General features: G+C 41.2%; 2 protein-coding genes across 2 annotated transcripts; both read left to right on the forward strand.

Moving 5' to 3' along the window:
- The first annotated feature begins 258 nt into the window (after positions 1-258).
- mcm7 (minichromosome maintenance complex component 7) lies at positions 259-10,815 on the forward strand. The gene is made up of 15 exons (XM_078260190.1): positions 259-465; positions 3,351-3,430; positions 4,494-4,658; positions 5,016-5,140; positions 5,326-5,506; positions 5,599-5,736; positions 5,841-5,990; positions 6,127-6,241; positions 6,376-6,507; positions 6,795-6,878; positions 7,222-7,433; positions 7,533-7,798; positions 7,939-8,107; positions 9,343-9,452; positions 10,177-10,815. The coding sequence occupies exons 1-15, from the start codon at positions 435-437 to the stop codon at positions 10,400-10,402; spliced, it is 2,184 nt and encodes a 727-aa protein (XP_078116316.1). The 5' UTR covers positions 259-434; the 3' UTR covers positions 10,403-10,815.
- Positions 10,816-12,247: 1,432 nt separating this feature from the next.
- On the forward strand, positions 12,248-14,137 carry and4 (actinodin4). Its single transcript, XM_078261339.1, has 4 exons — positions 12,248-12,301; positions 12,386-12,430; positions 12,528-12,688; positions 13,264-14,137. The coding sequence occupies exons 1-4, from the start codon at positions 12,289-12,291 to the stop codon at positions 14,068-14,070; spliced, it is 1,026 nt and encodes a 341-aa protein (XP_078117465.1). The 5' UTR covers positions 12,248-12,288; the 3' UTR covers positions 14,071-14,137.
- Positions 14,138-22,711: the final 8,574 nt, after the last annotated feature.

A 22,711-nucleotide genomic window follows, 5' to 3' on the forward strand; every position in this document is an offset into this window, starting at 1 on the left:
GTCAGGGGGGAGGCTTTAATATGTGTATTTTAGCCATGGCTTGTGTAATGTAATTTGAGTACTACAGTCTGTTTGGGTTCAGTCTCGGGTCACTGTTGTATGAAATCCAATCACCGCCTTTCGCGCCATTCCTGACTAACAGGGCGGAAGTTTGTCGAGTCATGTGACACACAATCGTCAGCAACTTTCGCGCCACCACGAAAGCCCGCCTCTCACTACGGAAAGAAGCGACACGATTGGCTGCTGCAGACGTCAGACTCGCGCCACTTCTTGCACCGCGACCTGGGGAGAACCGCAAGCTGCAAGTGAATGAATACTGGTCTCCGCTGATAGTGAAGTGATTAAACCGTGAATTTAAACTGTACTTTGGTCCGTTGGTACCTTTTAGGATTTTGGAATCAAATTATTTAACCTAAGGGTCAACGTCTGCAGCCATGGCTCGTAAGGATTATGCAGCAGAGAAAGGTAATGTGTAACGTTCACAATAACGGCATGGTAGCAACAGGTTGGCCTAAGTTGCTATAGCTACTTTTAACAAAAAAAAGGCTCTCTAAAAGACTCTTTGGAAACGTAAGTTACTGATTTATATAGTGGCGTGCATCGGGTATAAAACACGCTAATCTATACTACCTTACACCGTTGTGATTGTGTTACAAAATATGCAGTCGCTCATCTGATAACTTCACCTCCTCGTTTTCCCTCTGCACTAGCTTAAATTCATTAGACCACGGCCGTTGAAATTATGCGTGTAGCTAAGTGTGCATGTCTATTGTATAGTTCAATAAATCCAGGACAAGGGGGTGATGTAGCGTTTGAAGTTTCACAAACTTTTCTGAACGTAACTAGTTAAGCATTCTCTGAGCCTGTAACTACACAGTGACCCGGATGGATCCGTTTAAACAAAGGAGCAGGCGCCACTGTGCAACCACATGTCCAACAATAACTTAACTAAAAGTTAATGTAGACGGAGCAATGTATTCCTTTTTTAATAAGTTTATTTCGCATGCTCCTTTTTGCTCTTTAATGGCCAACTCTACGGTTTCAACACACAAAACAACCTCGCGATAACCTTTTTTTAAAGCAAATTATCAATAATAGTAACATTAGGCATCCACTACACGTCCTTAAAGTTACTCACAACGTTATTAGAACCGTCACGATGGATACAACGTTATGTTCTTTTGTAAAAGGCTTACGTTACGCGGTTCCCTTGCTTCTCAATGATGAAACGGCACAATAACGTTACAACTAAACGCTAACAAACAAGTAACGTTAACATCTCTACGAATATTAGATGGGACATCTGATGGGATTTTAGATGGTTTATTACAGAATGTGTATGAAACATGACCAAAATAGTTTCAAATTCTGTCATTGTGTTATGGATGAGATTATTGTGAAAATACATTATTCCCCTTTGTGCTGGGGACCCTTGGATCCCCTCCAAGGACCCCTGGTGGTTCACGGACGCCAACATTTTTCCCTAGGATAGCGAAGGCTTGGGGAAAGGCTTCTACTCCTAGTCTGATTGGCTAGTACGCGTTACCTGCTCTGGTTGGGTTGGTTAGGGTAAGGATATAGGGTAAGCCAATCAGAGGCATAATAGGGCGGGACATGCCTTCGCCATCCTGGGGAAAAAATAATCACTCCCCGGACCCTACTTTGGGGAAACGCATACCTATAATAACTGCTAGCTTCCCCAACCTATGATACGTTAGCATGCTAGCTATCTCTAGTGGTCTGTCAGTTACACAAGTTATGTAGGCTACCATTCTTTAGACGTTCTGACGGGTTTAATAATACTAGTTAACTTTTTATATACAAACATATCTGTACATAGTCCATATATCTATTTCTGTGTAAGTACTTTGACGTCGAAGTCAAATTCCTTGTATGTGATCACGCTTGCATAGCTGATTCTGATACGGCTCTGTAACAATGCATTTTTAGCTTTATTTTATTTAACAAAAGTAGAAATACTTAAGAATTCCGTCTTGGTTGATTTAGAATTTATATTTGAGCGAAAACAATGGAATTGTGTCGAGAGTTTAGCAGTCTGGAGCATAGAAATATAATACATCTCATTATTTTATTATGGTCTGGAGTGTTGTATGAGCTTCAAGTTTTCAAAATTGTCTGCTGTTCCATTTTTGTTGTCTACAATAAATATCGGAGAAAAAGTAATACCGTTTTTTCCCCCGGGAGATGTCACGCCAGACACCTAGTTTATAATGCTGCAAATGTAATAATATTTCAATACCTTCATCAGTGGGCCATAGGCTCGGTCACTATTTCTGTGCCTCCTTCATCGATAGTGAGTTAGCCGATATTTATTTAAATGAAAATCTTCGAGATTACAGCTTTAATAATACCTGAGTCATCTTCCAATCTATGAATATAATATAGCTGCATCACACTAACGTAACTGTTCATTTGGAAGTTTTACTTGGAGTGTATCAACCGGCAGAAACCTTCAGGGTTAAACATTAAAGTTAGCGACCTCTTAACGCTTATTGAGTGTTAAGAACAAAGGCTAATGTTGATGGAGCTGTCTGTTTAACAACTCTTACGTTAAAAGATGGCTGGCCATGGTTTGAAAACAGGCAGAACTATTCCTAAGAGCGGAGGTGGTTGCGGAGGGATACTTGAGTGACGAGGCACAAAAGCCATGTGCTGCTTTGTTTACAATAACATCCTCGAACAGAGAAATAATAAACCAGAGCTGCATATTTTCTGCTACAGCGTCAAAGTAAGTGGAGTATTTTAATTATCGCGCTTGGGCTAGTTTCGTTTCATGTAACGTGGAATTAAATATGTTTAGTAGTTGTGGCTCTTTCGAGAAGTGAGGGATATTTTCTCAAAGAAAAAAAAAATGGACACTGAACTGAGCGCGCCTGTTATTGTATTTACATTCTTACCCCGAAGCTGGGTAATGTCGGTTATTTTACTCTAAAACTATGACTGTATGTACACTCGATGGGAATGTGGTACACCAGGGGCAGTTTGTGCTCTACCGTAGACAATAGTGACTCATCGAGATTACAGGATGCCATGTTGCTCAACAAAGGGGGTCGTCGCAGCACAACAAATTAGCTCCCAGTTTATAGGCCCACTGGTGGTGATGTTGTTGTTAATCAAGCTTTAAAACTCAAATCAGCCTTTAATATTTAAACAAATGAAAAGATAACATCAGTAAACAATTATTTATTTATATATATATATATATATATATATATATATATATATATATATATATATATATATATATAATCTCAATCAATCTCCACCTAGTGTCTGCTGAATGTGGCTGCTGTCAAATAATGCTGAAGGTGTTTTTGTTTGTTTTGCAGACAAATGCAAAAGGTTCCTGCAGGAGTTTTACACCGAGGATGACAATGGGAAGAAGGTGTTCAAATATGGAGCTCAGCTTGTAAGTATAGTAAATGAGTTTAGCTTTCAGAGGTTGCTGTTTTGGCCTTGACTTGGAATGTTGTTGACTGAGGGATGATAATGACATTATCATACTAACTGGAATAAATTGGGTGGAGAAGTGCTGATGAGTGGTCAATTAAAAATTGATTAACCAATTTATCTTCTTCTCTTTTTATAATAACTAGCTACTCATTGTCCTCTCAAACAGTAATTTCTAAATTAGCAAAACTAGGTTGAAACTCCTAAATTGGTTCCTTATCTGTTTTTTGGACAATTAATTTTTTATAAAGTGACAACTTGGGGCACCCATGTGGCATAAGGGTTAAGAAGCTATTTTTGGACTGGTTCAGACTAGTCTCGCTTTGCCAGATCCTCCTCCAAAGCGTGCTGAAGGAGGGTCTGGCTACTCCACATAGCATTCGGGCATTGGAGGAAAACATGCTCTGGTTTAATGGCATTTCTTTAAACCATTCAGAATCGTCATGGGCGGCGCTAAACTCCGCACAGAGCCGCTGCAAAAAAGTTGTGCGAGAGAAAGTCTAGCTAGCTGTCTCAATTTACCCTGCAGAGATCTGAGGAGCAGTCAACCATAATCCTCATTAATCCACCAAATTTAAAATTCCAACACAAAGGAAACGGAAAATGCATGCATCCGGCAGAATTTCCTGCGGCACCGGAGCAATCCCGGAAGTATAACGTCAATGATATAGACTAGGTTCAGACAAGGCTTTTCAGATTTGTTAAATCTAGCAACTACTAAGCTATATATATATATATATATATATATATATATATATATATATATATATATATATATATATATATATATATATATATATAATCTCCTAATGTTCTTAAAATAATTGCTTAATACAGTATAGAAAATGTCGTCACTGATTGTGAAATGTATAGGTCAGGTTTTACCACATTATAGATGTGTGTATCTGTCACAGCTGCCTTAGTTTGTGAAAGTGTAGAGGTGTCACTGTTATTGAGCAGTATTTGTGCAGTCAAGGTCGTGTAATTAAGTGGCTCTTCTGATTACTTGTCTGTGTACACAGGTAGCGCTGGCCCACAGGGAGCAGGTGTCTTTCTATGTGGAGCTGGACGATGTGGCCGAGGAAGACCCAGAGCTGGTGGAGAGCATCTGTGAGAATGCCAAGCGCTACACAGGCCTGCTCGCTGACGCCATCCACGAGCTGCTGCCAGAGTACAAAGAAAGAGATGTGCGTATATATGCACAGTTAATCCTGTACGGTTTTTAAACGGTTAAAGTATTTGGATTGGATCAGTTTGGACAATACAACAATCAAGTATATATATATATATATATATATATATATATATATATATATATATATATATATATATATATATATATATATATATATATATATATATATATATATATACATACATACATACATACATACATACACACACACACACACACACACACACACACACACACACACACACACACACACACACACACACACACTCTTTTTTTTAAGTGGTTCATAGGACCAATGTATCTGTGAAATACCTGTTTATTAAAATGGAAATGCTTTTGTTTTATCCAGATTGTGGCCAAAGATTCTTTGGACGTATACATTGAGCACAGGCTGATGATGGAACAGAGGGGTCGTGACCCTGCGGACACCCGAGACCCTCGAAACCAATACCCACCTGAACTCATGAGGAGATTGTAAGTTGTGTCAGATTCAGGGTTGTATTTTTATTAATACTTTTTAGTTGGCACATAACGGCAGCTGTGGTACTTCCATTTTTTCCCCCAAGTCTTTTTAAAACGGTTATGCTCTAGTAAATCTTGTATTATGTATGTATTTACGTTTGAACACCTTTCTCATGAACTTTATCCTCCTTCCACAGTGAGCTGTACTTTAAGCCTCCCACCACTGCTAAACCCAAAGTGGTGCGTGATGTACGAGCAGACAGCATCGGGAATCTGGTGACTGTTCGAGGCATAGTGACCCGGGCAACTGAGGTCAAACCAATGATGGCGGTCGCTACGTACACGTGTGACCAGTGTGGCGCTGAGACCTATCAACCAGTAAGACTGGGTTTCGTCCCGTGATCATTTACATCCTGTGACAAATGCATACATTTATCAGGTGTCCCTCATAAATTATTTTTGTCCTTCAGATCCAGTCTCCCACCTTCATGCCCCTCGTGATGTGTCCCAGCCAGGAGTGTGTCACCAACAAATCTGGAGGTCGACTCTACCTGCAGACCAGAGGCTCCAAATTTGTCAAGTTCCAGGAGCTGCGTATTCAGGAACATGTAAGAAACTACGATAAAGTGCTCACCCACTGTTGCCATGAATTGTATTGTTGTGATTTTAGCAAGTTTCTATTTTCTAATGAGTTTCTTCTGTTGTTCCACAGAGTGACCAGGTACCCGTTGGACATATTCCACGGAGCATGTCCATTTACGCCCGCGGAGAAAACACGCGTCTTGCCCAGCCAGGAGACCATGTAGCCATCACCGGAGTCTTTCTCCCTCTTCTGCGCACAGGCTTCAAACAGGCTACTCAGGTATGTAGCTGTTAACCTGAATTTGGGATTTGTCTGTTTTAACCCACATAGTGATGCGTTGCGCTGTCCATGGTCCAACAATGCACCCTATCCTGATTTTTATTTTTTTATTTTATTTTTTTTGGGGTCATTTCAGGGTCTTCTGTCAGAAACTTACCTGGAGGCTCATAGCATCACACTCATGAACAAGTCCGAGGATGATGAGCTCGGCAACGACGATCTAACTGATGAGGAGCTGCGCAGCATCACAGGTTTGTGTGTGTGATGGCTTGACTTCAATAAAATAAGGCTGTAGTAACCAGTATTAATGCCAAAACCTGACTATACTGATAATTCATTTTTCTTGCTGTTTTTGCAACTGAAGTGATTGTATTATCTGTTACAGAGGAAGGATTTTATGAGAAACTAGCTGGCTCAATAGCACCAGAAATCTATGGACATGAAGATGTAAAGAAGGCACTGCTGCTGCTGCTGGTTGGAGGAGTGCAACAGGCACCTAAAGGCATGAAAATCAGAGGTGAGCACCAATAGAAGCCCCTTAGTCTCTTACTAAACAATGACCAATCAATTGGGACTGTTTACCACAGAGGTAAATACAAGTTGTCCCAGTAGCAAATCATAATGCAACAATACAAAAAGAATGCTTTTAATTGCATCCCCTGGAACATACGTTCTTGTTAAGGTTAAGTTGATCACGTTAGTAATTTTGTGTATATCACCGACCAATCTATGTGTGTGAAGCATTAATCAAAAATGTTTGTAATAACTGCAACGCTTTTCCTGTTTTGACTCTTCTCCCTTAAGGCAACATAAACATCTGCCTGATGGGAGACCCAGGAGTCGCCAAGTCCCAGCTGCTGTCCTACATTGACCGCCTGGCTCCTCGAAGTGAGTGCAGAACTGTTTGTTGGAGTAAAAATCCTGTATCTGGTTTAATATTTTATCCCGTAAGCAATTTTCATTACATTAGGGTTAACATGGTAAAATATTAACTTTGGATGTGATTGTCTGACTAGAGAAGACTAAAGGCTGTTTTTGTTTTTTTATGCCAGGTTTTGGGCACTTTAGATTTGCCTACTTTGTGGGTTTCTAATCATTTTACTCTCCGCTTTAAATGACAACCTAATACCAGTGTCTGAATGTCTTAGTTTGCAATTTAAAAATGAAATGTATGCCACTGCCATTTCACCCAGGTTTGCTCACATTCTCATGTCCCCTCTGTGGTCGTCAGGCCAGTACACAACAGGTCGCGGTTCATCTGGCGTCGGTCTGACTGCAGCGGTGATGCGTGACCCGGTAACTGGAGAAATGACCCTGGAAGGTGGAGCCTTGGTGCTAGCTGACCTGGGCGTCTGCTGCATCGACGAGTTTGACAAGATGGCTGACGCTGACCGCACAGCCATCCACGAGGTGATGGAACAGCAGACCATCTCCATCGCTAAGGTAAACGGAACGGCCCTGGTGACGTAATTAGTTGGAATGTTCAAATCTAACTTCTTGTGTCACATCTCAACCAATGTTTTTTTTTTTGCTCTTTTCCAGGCCGGCATCATGACCTCCCTCAACGCCCGTTGCTCTATTCTAGCAGCAGCCAACCCCGCCTATGGCCGCTATAATCCCCGGAAGAGCCTTGAGCAGAACATTCAGCTCCCAGCTGCTCTGCTGTCCCGTTTCGACCTGCTTTGGCTGATCCAGGACAAGCCGGATGCCGACGCTGACCTGCGTCTGGCCCAGCACATCACCTACGTGCACCAGCACTGCCACCAGCCGCCCACTCACTTCACCCCCATCGATATGAAGCTGATGAGGTGTTGATCTTGCATTACATTTCAAAATGTTTGTTAAACCTCCCCACTCTTCCATTTCTTTTTCTTTTAACAGTATGTCAAACCTACCTACCAACTAGGCAATATTGTTTAACAAAAATATGACATGTGAATCCCTTCAGGCGTTACATCGCTGTGTGTAAGAAGCGGCAGCCTGTGGTGCCAGAGTCGCTGGCTGATTACATCACTGCTGCATATGTAGAGATGAGGAAAGAGGCCAGAGTCAGCAAAGACACCACCTTCACCTCCGCCCGAACCCTCCTCTCCATCCTCCGACTGTCCACTGCCCTGGTGAGAACGACACCTCAGCTGTAGCGAGCTGTAGGTGGTAGGAAACTTTCATAGGCCGCTTGCAATAGTTGAAACCACAGCAGGTGTATAACTTTGTCAGACATATAAAAAAAAACTATTTGAATTTTATCTTTATAAACACTGCAGTCCTGACTGGTACCATTACATTTAAACGGTGCCAAATTAAATTATGGGGCTACTATTTTGTTAAAGTTATTGTGAAGTTGATAATGGAATTACATAGTGTGATGATCATCCTTGTGTCTTCATCAATTGTCCAATGTGCGATAAAGTGCTTACAGTGCAGGTAGTGACGGTAACATGGCCTACTGCAGTGTAAGCACTTCTTTCCTACACTGGACAGAAGATCTCCAGTCTGCCAAACACCGGGGTTATAGTCATCATTACTCATCATGACTCAGCAATAGCAAATCAGATAAATGCATGTATTTGTAACAGTGTATTTTGTTCTTGGCCTCCTGAAAAGAGAATGGAAAGTTGTTTCCTGAATTGAGTGTTTTATTGACTTGTGTTGGCCTCTGGTTGTCAAAAGTGCTGTTTGTGCAGGTAGCAGTCATCCACCTACTGCAAAACCAGCACTTCAGGCAGACAGGTTGGTAATGTGCTGCACACAGATGTCCACAAGGGGGCAAACCGCAACCATCCCTGTGTGAAAGAAACCACTTGAATGTAGATAATCAAGAATGTATTTATTTGCTGCACAATGACTGGACTTTGCGTTTTGTTGAGATGCTGCAGATGTTATATCTGGATAATCATCATGAGTGAGCTGCAGAAAAAGGTTTGTCTGATCCTGGCCAGCTTTGCAGGGTGGGCAGTCAGCCTGTGTGCGTTAGGAGCAGCTGTGCAAACCCATGCAAAACTGACCATGGCCAGAACCGTCACCAATATGTTCTACATTAAAAACTATAAAAAAAAAAATTAAAAAAAAAACTTGATCTTCAAAGTGTTGGCTTCTCTTTTTAGCATTTTTTGTTTTTGGTGTTTTTAATTTCAATCTGTGAGAGACTAGCTGGTGTTGAGAGGCGGAGACTTGGGCAATTGCCGGCCATCCCAAAGGGCATTGCACTTGTCTCGGTCTGACAGTGCCGGCACAGCGCAGCCTTGGTTATCAAGACAAATTTGCAGTCAAACTCAATTTCCGCTATGATACACATTTACTAGATTTTGTTTGTATCACAATCCCCACTCATTCCTTTGTTGCGTCACTGCAGGCTCGCCTTCGCATGATGGAGACCGTGGAGAAGGAAGACGTCAACGAGGCAATGAGACTGATGGAGATGTCAAAGGATTCGCTACAAGCTGACAAGTCCAGCACCACAAGGTTAGTGTTAATGCTTTTTTTTAACAATGGCATCTGTTTAGCTCCAACTCCACGTGACTTGAGTGACCGGATGTCTTCCAAACCAGAATCCCCTTTTTTACGAGTTTCTTGTATGCCTGTAACAGTAGCTGTATATCCTGGAGGAAGCTGTAAAAAGTCTCTGGATTTTTATAGCGCTATCTGAACATGGAAGCATGTTCACTGACACAGGCGTCAAGAATAGTGATGTTTTCACACCCCTTCTCATATACTGTTCGTAAACCGCTGCTGTAAAAAGTCTCTTGGAAGTTATAAAGCACAATGTTAGGTAGTTATGCAAATTATGCTTTTGTTTTCTCGCTGAAAGTTAGATAAAATTGATACACATGCATGTCTTGATGTTGAGAATAAAGCTGGAGGCGGATGGTTAGCTTAGCATAAAGTCTAAACATCGGGGAAGCGGCTGACCTTACTCTGTCCAAGTGTAACAATTATTTGTGGTCTTAGGAGGGTTATGCGCCAGACAGACATGAGAGTAGCAGATATCTTATTTAATTCTCTGCAAGAAACAGTAATTTTCCCAAGTGTCAAACTGCTCTTTTTTTAAAATGAATATTCACACTTTACAGGTTCCATTTTAAACATTTTAATTGACCTTCAACTCAACATCAATGCAACAAAAGGCAAATTATGTGAGTAGTGTTCTGAGGTCTAAAAGTCTCAACGCTTGATTCTTATTGTACAGGACACAGCGTCCGGCCGACGTCATTTTCTCTCTGGTGCGAGAGCTCTCCACAGAGGGCGTGGCAGGCCGCGGTGGAGCCGGTGGGGTGGTTCGCATGGCTGAAGCGCAGCAGCGTTGCATCTCTCGTGGCTTCACCCCTGACCAGTTCCAGGAAGCGTTGGAGGAGTACGAGGAGCTGAATGTGTGGCAGGTCAACCAGGCTCGCAGCCGCATCACCTTTGTCTGAAGAAACCTGGGACATGTCTTTATGCACGCTGTGTTTCAGCCACCTGAGGGGAAAAGTCTTTATTGTGGGCTTTCTACAGACTATTGGGGTCTGCATTTTTTCCCCCTTCAGCATTTTGTAACACAAGTCAAGCCAAACTTGGACATTTTTTTTTGAGCATGACTATTTTGCAAGAATCCCTGCTGTTTGTAGTGTTTTTATGTTAACATTCCTGTTCACCAGTATATCTCTTGTAAATATGTATGTCAGAAGTTGAGCTTGTGTAGTATCTGCAATTTAGAGCTTAAAACTTGTTTTTGACACAGAGCATTTCTATATATTTTGCACACTGTCGGGCAAATTAAGCAAGATAAATTAACGTTGAGCCTTGTATTGTGACGGATAGTTATAATAAATTGATGGTTCAATACTAAGATTTTTGTGATTTATTTGGACTCCAGTGTGCACATGAAATGGGATGCAGAAAGTTGGTGTGCCACAATCACCTCTGAACACCTGGTTTGTTTCTGGAGCGGCCGTCTCGACATAATTGCTGCTTTCAATACACCCTTAACATGTCTTGCTTGTAAAACATGCAAAGATACAGGACTGAACCTAACCATTATTTTCATTATTGGTTAGTCTATAAATTTGTGAAATGTACAATTTCCTCAAAGCCCAAGGTTATGTCTTCAAATATTTATAATGGTTGTGGTTTAAGGCTGCAATGATTATTTTCATTATTGATTCATTTTAGGATTGTTTCCTGATTTAATCATTTAGTCTAAAAAAGGAGTGTCGATCTTGCTTGAAAATGCCTGTTTCAAGTTCCCATACAATGTTTTGGCTTCAAATAGCTAGTTTTGTCTGACCAACAGTCTAAAACCCAAAGACTGTCGCACAAGACAAAGGCTGGAAATCTGAACAATTAAGATGCAGGAACTATGTACTATAGATCAAATAATAGTTGATTAAAAAGATACTGTCGCAGAACAGCAGGTTATAAAGGAGGTGTTCTCTGAAAAATGACAGCCTTTTGGAGCCGACAGTCTTTTTAGAAATCTTTAACTCATATATATATACACACACACACACATTTAAGGCTGTGTGTCAGCTATGATTTTCTTTTATTGTGTTTGTAGGCAGCATTTTCCCCCACAGTTGCAGTTCTCCCAGCAGGTGATGCTTTCCTTACAGACTTAATGGGGAGTTTCCATTTGAAGTCTGTTCTCTTTATGGCTTTGCTTCTAAAACTGCAGGGGCTTTTCATTTCTAATCGGCGCCAAAGGCCCCATTTTAAACGGTATTAAAAGAGAGGCGGAGACAAGATTTTTGTGTCAAAGTTGGTGTAGTCCTATTGGACAGGAGATAATGTTTCAGGGGGTCAGACATAGAGATCTGTATTTAACCCACTTGGCCCTGTTAGTGCAGTGAAGACAGCTTCCTGAGGCAGGTGAGTAAAACATTATGGGACAGTGTTTGTCATTAGGCGTTAAAAGTGCTGGTTCTAAAAACTGCCTTTAATTCAGTTAAATGGTATAAAGTAATTTCCTGTAGCTGTTTTGTGTTATATTTCATAATGATCAGTGTGTATTTAGAACCCAAGTAGGACAATAGGTTTTCTTGTGATGATGTGAAACAGCCTTGAGAAATGTTTTCCTAATCTATTACACATTTCAATTCTTGAGGGAAAGGCCTCAATTCCAGTAAGAAAATCTAATGTGAATTTTATTTAAATTTTGGTTTTAAAGTTTGTTTTATAGATTACAAATTAGATTTTATAATAATCAAATAACGATTTGGCGAGAACTGTCCTTTTTCCCCTAAATGATCCTAATCTATGCCATGAAACACAGGAGTTCGAGATGATTTCTTCATTGTGGTCATTGGGGGCACTCTGCTGTCTGATGTTGCTCCCAGGTCAGTTCTGACTCTTTTGTACAACTTCAACAAAAAATGTGTCAAAAACATAATAATCAACAAATGATTTGTCTCCTCTTTTAGGCCTGTTGGAGGCTAAATCTTTGTTAAACGCTATCAAGCAGGAAGGTAAGTGCAGATCTTAAATAACTTCAGAATAAAGTTAAATAACTGTTAAGAAGTTTTTCATCTTTAAGGGACTGAGCTTCATCTCCTCTGTTAACAGAGATGGTACCCGTCAGTGATGTTGGTATTGACTCAGAGAAAGCAAATGGCTTTCTGAGTCACTCCAGACCGAAGCGTAACGTGGACCCCAGGTGGTACAGAGGAAACCCAGACTTCCAGGCTTACTACCGCTACTACAGCAGCATCGGACACACTGAGGGGGTAAATATACATTGCCTGTAAAGATATGATACTTTGGGAATGGATAAGTATACAAATTCTTATTTTGGGAGACTCCAGTGATAATAAAATGCCTTACTCTGGTAGTATGACTTGCAGAACAATTATAAAAGCAGAAATTAACTAAAACAATAATCCACACTGTGTTAGTCCAGTTAGTTTGTGGACGTGGACAGTAGAGAGTTTACAGGAAATGAGGGGAGAAAGTCAGGGAATGAAATGTTACTGGACTCAAACCAGGAACGTTTTGATTACATGGTCAGCATCGTCTAGATATTTTAATCCCCACACTACCTCGATGGTGATCTTCATTTTGCAGTGCAGAGTCTGCAGACCCCACTTTCTTGAATATAAGTCATAAGATCGCAGTTCAAATCCTTTTGTGGGTGGATGGCTTTCAGGACTGAATTTTCCAAATTCATATAGAAATAAAACGTTATGCTCTCCATTGATTTATCCTTATTATTAAAAGTCCGTAATGCCTTAATTATTATTAAAAGTCCTTGAGTATTTTAAGTCCTTAATCTTTTTCTGTTTTTTTCCCTCCTACCACTCAGCTCTATGAGATCGACAAGCTGCGGATGCTCTACCAGCAGATGAGGTACCTGGAGCACACCTATGGCCCCGACGCTTCCTATTTCCAGAGCAAACTGGGAGTGCCGATGATCATGTGTGACCCAGCCACAGACAAGAATTGCAAAGTCGCTCTTCCTCCTCCTCCCCCAATGAAAGGGGGCCCAAAGCCCACAGAGCCCCCAGCAACCCCTCCTCCTCTCCCTCCTGCTCCAGCCATTTCCCAGGCTGATGTACTCTACCTCTGCAACAAGAACGACCCCCTCTGTAAGCCCCACATCGTCTACCTGCCCACCGGCTCCGTGCCTGTGCTCTGCGACCCCCGCTACCACCCCCACTGCACTCCCCAGAAAGCTCCAGCTCCAGTCGCAGTGCCCCAACTTCCTCCCCCTCCACCAAAGAAGTCCGCCCCACCTCCACCTCCACCTGTCCTCATCAAGAAGTCTCTCCCGGCCCCCATTCGCACCTTCAAGGGTATGGAGTACGACTGTGACCCCTACTGGGACCCCGACTGCCTGATTGACCACCCACCCAGGCCCATTAAGGGGAAGATTGTGGTCCCCCCGCCGCCACCACCACCCCCTCCTGTGGAGGAGGAAAAGAAAGAGGAACCAATGGAGCAGCCAGCTCCCCCTGCTCCCATCGAGAAGAAAGTAGGCCTCTACCCTTACCCTTACTACTACCCCAAGCCCTACAACCCCAGGGATGATCTGTATGACCCGGCCCGCTTCCAGTACCCACAGCCGGCTGCTGCTGCCGATGAGCCTGCAGAATCAGGCCACAGTCAGTAAAAACATCCAGGATGTGTTGGAAGAAAGGTGTTTTTACTTATAATAAAACAGACTGATTGAAAACATCTAAGTTGAACATTTTCATATTTTGAGAGATTTGAACATCTTGCAAATGCGAATACATGGAATACAACCTGTACTAAAGCAATGAAAAGTTGCAGTATTTGTTTAAACCTTATTACATTGATAACTGTTAATGTATTTACCATCACTGTCGATAAGTAAAAAAATCTGTTTTCAGTCCACATAAGCATGTGATGCAAATTATTTGATTGATGTAATGAGATAATAAAGTGTAACAAAACAATTTCTCATCAGTGAACCAGTAGTATTTTGGCTTTGAATATACTTTTAAAAAATGTGCAAGAAGACAGAAAGGAAAGAAAATGTTTGCTCCTCCCAGTGCCACATGGCAGGTAGAAGCAGACGTGTGAAGTAGCAGTGCCAACTTGCAGGCTGGGGGCAGGGTCATTAGGTCTGGTTCCGCTGTACATTTAATACCCATAAAAATGCTGACTCCTGTAAGACCCATGACTCTGGAGCTATAATTCCCTCTACCCCTCTTTTCCTGCCACGTTTGCCTGTCTGTTCAAACCTCCATAGGCAACTGAACAGCAGGAACACAACTTCAAAAGACGAGCTAACTGCAAACACTCCTGACAATAAACCTGCAGCTACACATAGCTGACTTTCATAGGTTCATTACATAGTCTGACATTTTTGAGCTGTGTGTTGTGGACAGTTACTATAATTACCATTTTACAGCTTAGAAAGAAGAGGAGTCAAAGTCACATGAAAAACATCAGCAGATCATTTATAACATACAGAAACATGAAACAAACGGGGTAAATTAATGTTACGCTCATAAGCAGTGGATTCATTTCATTTCTGTGCATACCCAAGACAGAGTTGAGGGATTCTGTACATATCTCGTACTGACTAGTGTAATTAAGTGCTTTTAGATACACTTTTAAAAATGGTAAACTGCTTTAAAAAGCTACTGTAAATTTTGTTTTAGCTAACCAATAATACATACAAACCAACAAAAAAAAAAACAGAAAAAGAAACTGCATTGCTTGTTTGTGTCTCTGCTTCAGACAGCTTATAAGAAGAGTCCTCGCATCCTCTGGCCGATTCCCTGTTTGACGTACAGGACATTGAACTTGTTGATGAACTGGTTCATACTCTTGCAGGTCTTGGTGATGGTGCCTAAGTAGGCCATGAAGCCCACATCATTACATTGCTAAAGGGAAAATAAAATGCAGTTATAGAAAGCACTTGTTTGGCAGTACAACACAGAGCGAGACTGTCTGCTAAAACGGATTATAACAAGTCCAAATGTTAAATTTTATAAGTTTCTGTCTGATGTGCAGATTCAAATCTTTCAATATATACAAGTGAGGAATTTGCTCCAAGCTAAAGTTAGGTGTTATCTGTGGGATTACAGTGAAAAAGAAATCTGCATTCCAGGGGAGTGTACAGACATTTGAATCACCAGAGGCTGAGCCCAAAAGAGAGGAAGTGATTGGCATGCAATTTTTTTAAATTTTAAGAAGGAAGGCGCTTTACATATATAGCACAGCTCTAATGTTTATCAAAACAAATTTTCTCGTTGTATTCTAATCTCCAAATGCTCCAAAAGGCTTAATTTGCGTATAAAACTCTCTCATTCTGAAAAGAAAATAATGGGACACAGTGGTGGAAGAAGTATTCAGATCTTTTACTTAGAGGATTTCTACACTGTACTACTCAGTTTTACTAGATCTGTTACAAGTAGTCCTGCATTGACAATCTTACTTAGATAAAAGTACAAACATAGTAAAAGTACTCATTATGCATAATGGCCCATTTCAGAATGATATATATTATATTATTATATTAATAATAGGCCGGCAATGTTTTTTTTAAATCTGTAATCTGATGTTTTTTTATCTGTTTGGGTGAGACCAAAGAGAGGCCTTAGCTGGACAATAAAGTTGTATTCTATTCTATTTCTATTTCTATTATAATTATTGATGCATTCATATGCTCATCACTTTAATGTTGCATCTGGTTAAGTCAGAGCTCTTTTTTTATTGTAGCCTACTTGTGAAGTTCCCCCTGGGGACCAGTAAAGCCTTATTGATATAATAATATCATAATTCCTTTATTGATTATATTGTGTATTGATCTGAATAATCTAGTAACTAAAGCTGTTAGATTGATGTAGTGCAGTAGAAAGTACAATAATTCCCTAGTGGAGTAGAAGTATAAAGCAGCAGAAAATTGAAATACTCAAGTAAAGTAGTACCTCATAATAAGTACAGAGGGCTACTTGAGTAAACTGTAAATGAAAATATATGAATTTATATGTGGTTAGTTACATTCCACTACTGGTAACTGAAATTAAGTTGAAAAATGCTATGAAGTTGGCTAATGCTAGCTAGTTTAGCTGACAATACATATCAGGAAGGTTGCTTCAACACAATTTATTCACTGTCTAACAAAGTGGGAGCTTTTTACTGACCTTTTATGAAAAACCTTTTTTATGACATACTATACTATGACTTGTTTTCTAGGACATTCTATACTAAAACCCTTTATGATATACTATACTGTGACTTTTTTATGACAATCTATACTATGACCTTTTTATGACATACTATACTATGACTTTTTATGACTTTTGATGACATACTATACTACGACTTTTTATGACATACTATACTATGACTTTTTATGACTTTTGATGACATACTATACTACGACTTTTTATGAAATACTATATTATGACCCTTTATGACTTACTATACTATGACTTTTTATGACTTTTTATGACAAACTATACTATGACTTTTCATGATTTTTTTATGACAATCTATACTATGACCTTTTAATGACATTCTATTATATAACTTTTTTATGACATAGTATACTATGACTTTTTATGACTTTTGATGACATACTATACTATGACCTTTTTATGACATTCTATAATATAACTTTTTTATGACATAGTATACTATGACTTTTTATAACTTTTGATGACATATTATACTATGACCTTTTTATGACATACTATGCACTGACTTTTTATTACTTACTATGCTATGACTTTTAATGATATACTATATTATGACTTTTGAATGACATACTATATTATGACTTTTTATGACATATACTATGACTTTTTTTTACTTTTTTCAACATTGTATACCATGACTTTTGTCAACAGACTATACTTCGACTTTTTTATAACTTTTTTAAAGATACTATACTATGACTTTTTTAAGACACTATACTATGACTTTCTATGACATAATATAATATGACTTTTTATGACATACTATACTATTACTTTCTACAACATACTATACTATGACTTTTTAGGGCCTGAGCGCCGACAGCGGCGAAGGCCCAATTGAAACTGAAGGAATTATTATTACGGCAAATTAATTGCCTTTTTGAGGGGCTTAACATACTCAAAAACTCACCAAAATTGGCAGGCTCATCAAGTCTGGTGAAAATTTACGTATTTTAAGGGTTTCGGGAATAGGCGCACAAAAATGGCTCGCTAGCGCCCCCTACAAAACTTAAAAAATAAGTAAATAAATAAAAAAAAATTATTGAAAGTTCTAAATTAGTGCGATTTTGGCCATTTCCACATGACGTACTTTAACAAACTCCTCCTAGAGATTTCATCCGATCAACTTCAAATTTGGTTTGTGCCATCTTAAGACATTAAAGATGAAAAGTTATTAAAAGAAAACCTTTTCGTCATAGAGCATGGCTGTGGCGTGGCGGCCATTTTGAGTGTTTAGCGATGAACAAAGAAGTTGTTGTAACTTGAGTGTACGTTTTCGTATCTGCCCAAAATTTCTCACGATTGACAAGGGTCCAGGCCTGAGGACATCTACAGGCCAAAATTAACTTTTGATCATAGCGCCCCCCGCTGGCAACAGGTAATGCGCCGTATATGACAAACATCATCCGATTTACATGAAACTTATAATGTGTGGTCTACATGTGATACTGAGCTGCCCCTATACTTTAACCACGCCCACTTACTCAGGCCACGCCTCCTTTCATAACATTTTAACCATTTAAGGTAGACCCTTCTGTGAGGTATCATTGAACTCAGCAGATAGTTCCTTATTCTTTGGTGATGGTTTAGGCCGCCCTCTATGCTTTGGCCACGCCCCCTCTCACAGCTAATGAACTGTATGACGTAGAGTCTTGGGTGTGGTATCAATGAACTCAGCAGGGAATTCCCTTTTCATTGGTGACGATTTGCAGTGTCTGAGTGCTGCGCAAATGCACGATCGCAAGGAGTGGCGTCCGCCAGTAACCCCGACACGCACAAAGGCGCGAGGGCCTGTCCTATGGAGGATATATTTATTCATAATTCAAATTGAAAGTCCAAAGAGAAAACGAAGCAAGATCAAATTAAAAATAGTATTATTTTACTACGGAACTAGGAAAAATCATGCCATAATTAAATGTGAAATGTAAAAGCTTAAATGGAAATACTTAAATTAAAATGTCAAATCGAAAAAAAGAAATTATTTTATTTTAGCCTTTCCCCTTTATAATTTTCAATTTTCAATTTGACATTTTATCTTTTGAATTTTACGTTTTACATTTGACATTGACATTTTAAGATTCACCTTTTACATTTCGATTCAACATTAAGCTTTTCATTTAGAAGTGACAGGTGTCAATTTAAATGAGGAGGCGTGGCCCAACGGCATCCGACAACATATCGGAGAAAATGTGCAATTGGCCGTCAATTTTTTAAAAACTGCCCATATTCAAACTGTACACAGTTAATTTCTCGCATAAAACTGTCTCAGAAATGAATATAGTGGTGAAATAGCAGACGAAAAAAACAATCAATTCTAGAGTCTAGATCGGGAGTTTGCCGTAGTAGCAGCAGGCAACAACAGGAAACCTTTTACAATTTCCGTCTGCTATTTCACCACTCATTTCCCCACAACTTTAACTGTAAGCGCGGTTTAATCATGCGAGGCTGAGCTGCGGCTCATCTAGAGATTCGGCATCATTGCCGCTAGAGCGCGTAGCGATGTGCCCCGGCCCCGGGCAAGGTAAGGAGACAGGCTGCTACGCGCTGCAGCGGCTTCTCCAGCAGGCTGAACCGGCTTCCTCCCTCCCTTCCTCCTTTCCCTTGCCCGGGGCCGGGGCACTTCGCTACGCACTGTAGCGGCTTCTCCAGCTTGCTGAACCGGCTTCCTCCCTCCCTTCCCCGCCCGGGCCACATCGCTACCTGGATGTGTGATGGCTAGACGAAAAAAAGGGGACATGCCGAATCTCTGAGCCACAGCCGAGCTGCGAGATTCTAGAATTGATTGTTTTTTTCGTCTGCTATTTCACCACTAAATTCATTTCTGAGACTTTTTTATGCGAGAAATTAACAGTGTACACTTTGAATATGGTCAGTTTTACAAAAATTTATGGCCAATTGCACATTTGCATTTGCATATGTTGTCGGACTTGGAAGCTCCAGTCTTAGGTGACAGCCAGCTTGCGGTGGCTGGGATCGCTTGCTTACCGGTGGCCAGTAATACTCACAGCTCCCCCTGTCAGCTGGAAGTGGTTTCAGACCCTCCCACCAGCCGTTGGGCCACGCCTCCTCATTTAAATTGACACCTGTCGCTTCTAAATGAAAAGCTTAATGTTAAATCGAAATGTAAAAGGTGAATCTTAAAAGGTCAATGTCAAATGTGGCCCAACGGCTGGTGGGAGGGTCTGAAACCACTTCCAGCTGACAGGGGGAGCTGTGAGTATTACTGGCCACCGGTAAGCAGCGATCCCAGCCACCGCAAGCTGGCTGTCACCTAAGACTGGAGCTTCCAAGTCCGACAACATATGCAAATGCTAATGTGCAATTGGCCATACATTTCTGTAAAACTGACCATATTCAAAGTGTACACTGTTAATTTCTCGCATAAAAAAGTCTCAGAAATGAATTTAGTGGTGAAATAGCAGACGAAAAAAACAATCAATTCTAGAATCTCGCAGCTCGGCTGTGGCTCAGAGATTCGGCATGTCCCCTTTTTTTTCGTTTCTAGCCATCACACATCCAGGTAGCGATGTGGCCCGGGCGGGGAAGGGAGGGAGAAGCCGGTTCAGCAAGCTGGAGAAGCCGCTACAGTGCGTAGCAAAGTGCCCCTGCCCCGTAAATGACAGTAAAGAATTATATTCTATTCTAATCGAACTCGACCCCGAACCCGGCCGAACCCAACCCTGAACACGACCGAACCCGACCGAACATATTATTTATTTATTTATTTATTACACCATATTATTTCATTGTATCCTGTACAATGACAGTAAAGAATTATATTCTATTCTAATCGAACTCGACCCGAACCCGGCCGAACCCAACCCTGAACACGACCGAACCCGACCGAACATATTATTTATTTATTTATTTATTACACCATATTATTTCATTGTATCCTGTACAATGACAGTAAAGAATTATATTCCATTCTAATCGAAATACATCACCTCACCGCTCATTTACCGCGCAACCCGGAGCGCAGGCCCGAACCCGGCCGAACCCGACCCCGAACCCAGCCGAGCCCGGCCCGAACCCGGCCAAACCCGGCCGAACCCTTCCCCGAACCCGGCCGAACTCGACCCCAACCTGGCCGAACCCGACCCCGAACCCGGCCGAACCCGACCAGAACCCGGCCGAACCCGACTCCCGAACCCAGCGGACCCCGAACCCAGCCGAACCCGACCGAACCCGGCAGAACCCGACCCCGAACCCAGCCGAACCCGACCGAATCCGGCCAAACCCGACCCTGGCCGAATATTGGGCCGAATCTCCTATTCCCTCTTTTTTACATTATTCCTGGTGGAGATGGAATGTACATAATTTAAGTGTGTGTGTATATTTATTATTGTCTTCTGATGGATTTAAATACAAAATAATGAAATTTTTTTAAGGATACAATATTCACTTTTAAAAATTTACTTTTTTTTAGGGAATAGCTGGACAATATTGCTTTTACATTCTTATTTTTTTATTTTTATTTTTTTTAATTCTATTTCATTTATTTGCAAAGCACCAACAAGAATACCATCCTAATTTGTTGTATCCTTTACAATGACAGTAAAGAATTATGTTCTATTCTAATTGAAATACATCACCTCACCGCTAATTTACCGCGCAACCCGGAGCGCAGGCCCGAACCCTGCCGAACCCGACCGAACCCGGCCCGAACCTAGCCGAACCCTACCCCGAACCCGGCCGAATATTGGGCCGAATCTCCTATTCCCTCTTTTTTACATTATTCCTGACGGAGATGGAATGTACATAATTTAAGTGTGTGTGTGTGTGTGTATTTATTATTGTCTTCTGATGGATTTAAATACAAAACAATGACATTTTTTTAAGGATACAATATTCACTTTTTAAAAAAGCAAAGCACCAACATGAATACCATCCTATTTCATTGTATCCTGTACAATGACAGTGAAGAATTCTATTCTATTCTAATCGAAATACATCACCTCACCACTTATTTACACAAGCAACCGGAGCGCAGGCCCGAACCCGACCGAACCCGACCGAACCCGACCCGAACCCGGCCGAACCCGGCCCGAACCCGGCCGAACCCTACCCCGAACCCAACCCAAACCCGGCCCGAACCCGACTCCCGAACCCGGCCGAACCCTACTCGAACCCGGCCGAACCCAACCCCAAACCCGGCCGAACCCGACTCCCGAACCCGGCCGAACCCAACCCGAACCCGGCTGAACCCGACTCCCGAACTCAGCCGAACCCGACCGAACCTGACCCCGAACCCGGCCGAACCAAACCCGAACCCTACCCCCAAACCCGGCCGAACCCAACCCGAACCCGAACCCGGCCAAACCCGAGCCCGACTCGAACTCAGCCGAACCGAACCGAATCCGGCCAAACCCGACCCAGGCCGAATTGGGCTGAATCTCCTATTCCCTCTTTTTTTACATTATTCCTGATGGAGATGGAATGTACATAATTTAAGTGTGTGTGTATATTTATTATTGTCTTCTGATGGATTTAAATACAAAACAATTTTTTTTAAGGATACAATATTCACTTTTAAAAATAAACTTTTTTTAGGGAATAGCTGGACAATATTGCTTTTATATTCTTATTTTTTTTAATTTTTTTTTGTTTTTAAATTCTATTTCATTTATTTGCAAAGCACCAACAACAATACCATCCTATTTCGTTGTATCCTGTACAATGACAGTAAAGAATTATGTTCTATTCTAATTGAAATACATCACCTCACCGCTCATTTACCGCACAACCCGGAGCGCAGGCCCGAACCCGACCGAACCCGACTCGAACCCGGCCGAACCCGACTCGAACCCGGCCGAACCCTACCCCGAACCCAGCCGAACCTGACTCCCGAACCCGGCCGAACCCGACCCGAACTCAGCCAAACCCGACCGAATCCGGCCGAACCCGACCCTGGCCGAATATTGGGCCGAATCTCCTATTCCTCTTTTTTTACATTATTCCTGATGGAGATGGAATGTACATAATTTAAGTGTGTGTATATTTATTCTTGTCTTCTGATGGATTTAAATACAAAACAATGACATTTTTTTTAAGAATACAATATTCACTTTTAAAAAT

Source organism: Sander vitreus, chromosome 10 (assembly GCF_031162955.1).
Source record: "Sander vitreus isolate 19-12246 chromosome 10, sanVit1, whole genome shotgun sequence".
Lineage (NCBI taxonomy): Eukaryota > Metazoa > Chordata > Actinopteri > Perciformes > Percidae > Sander > Sander vitreus.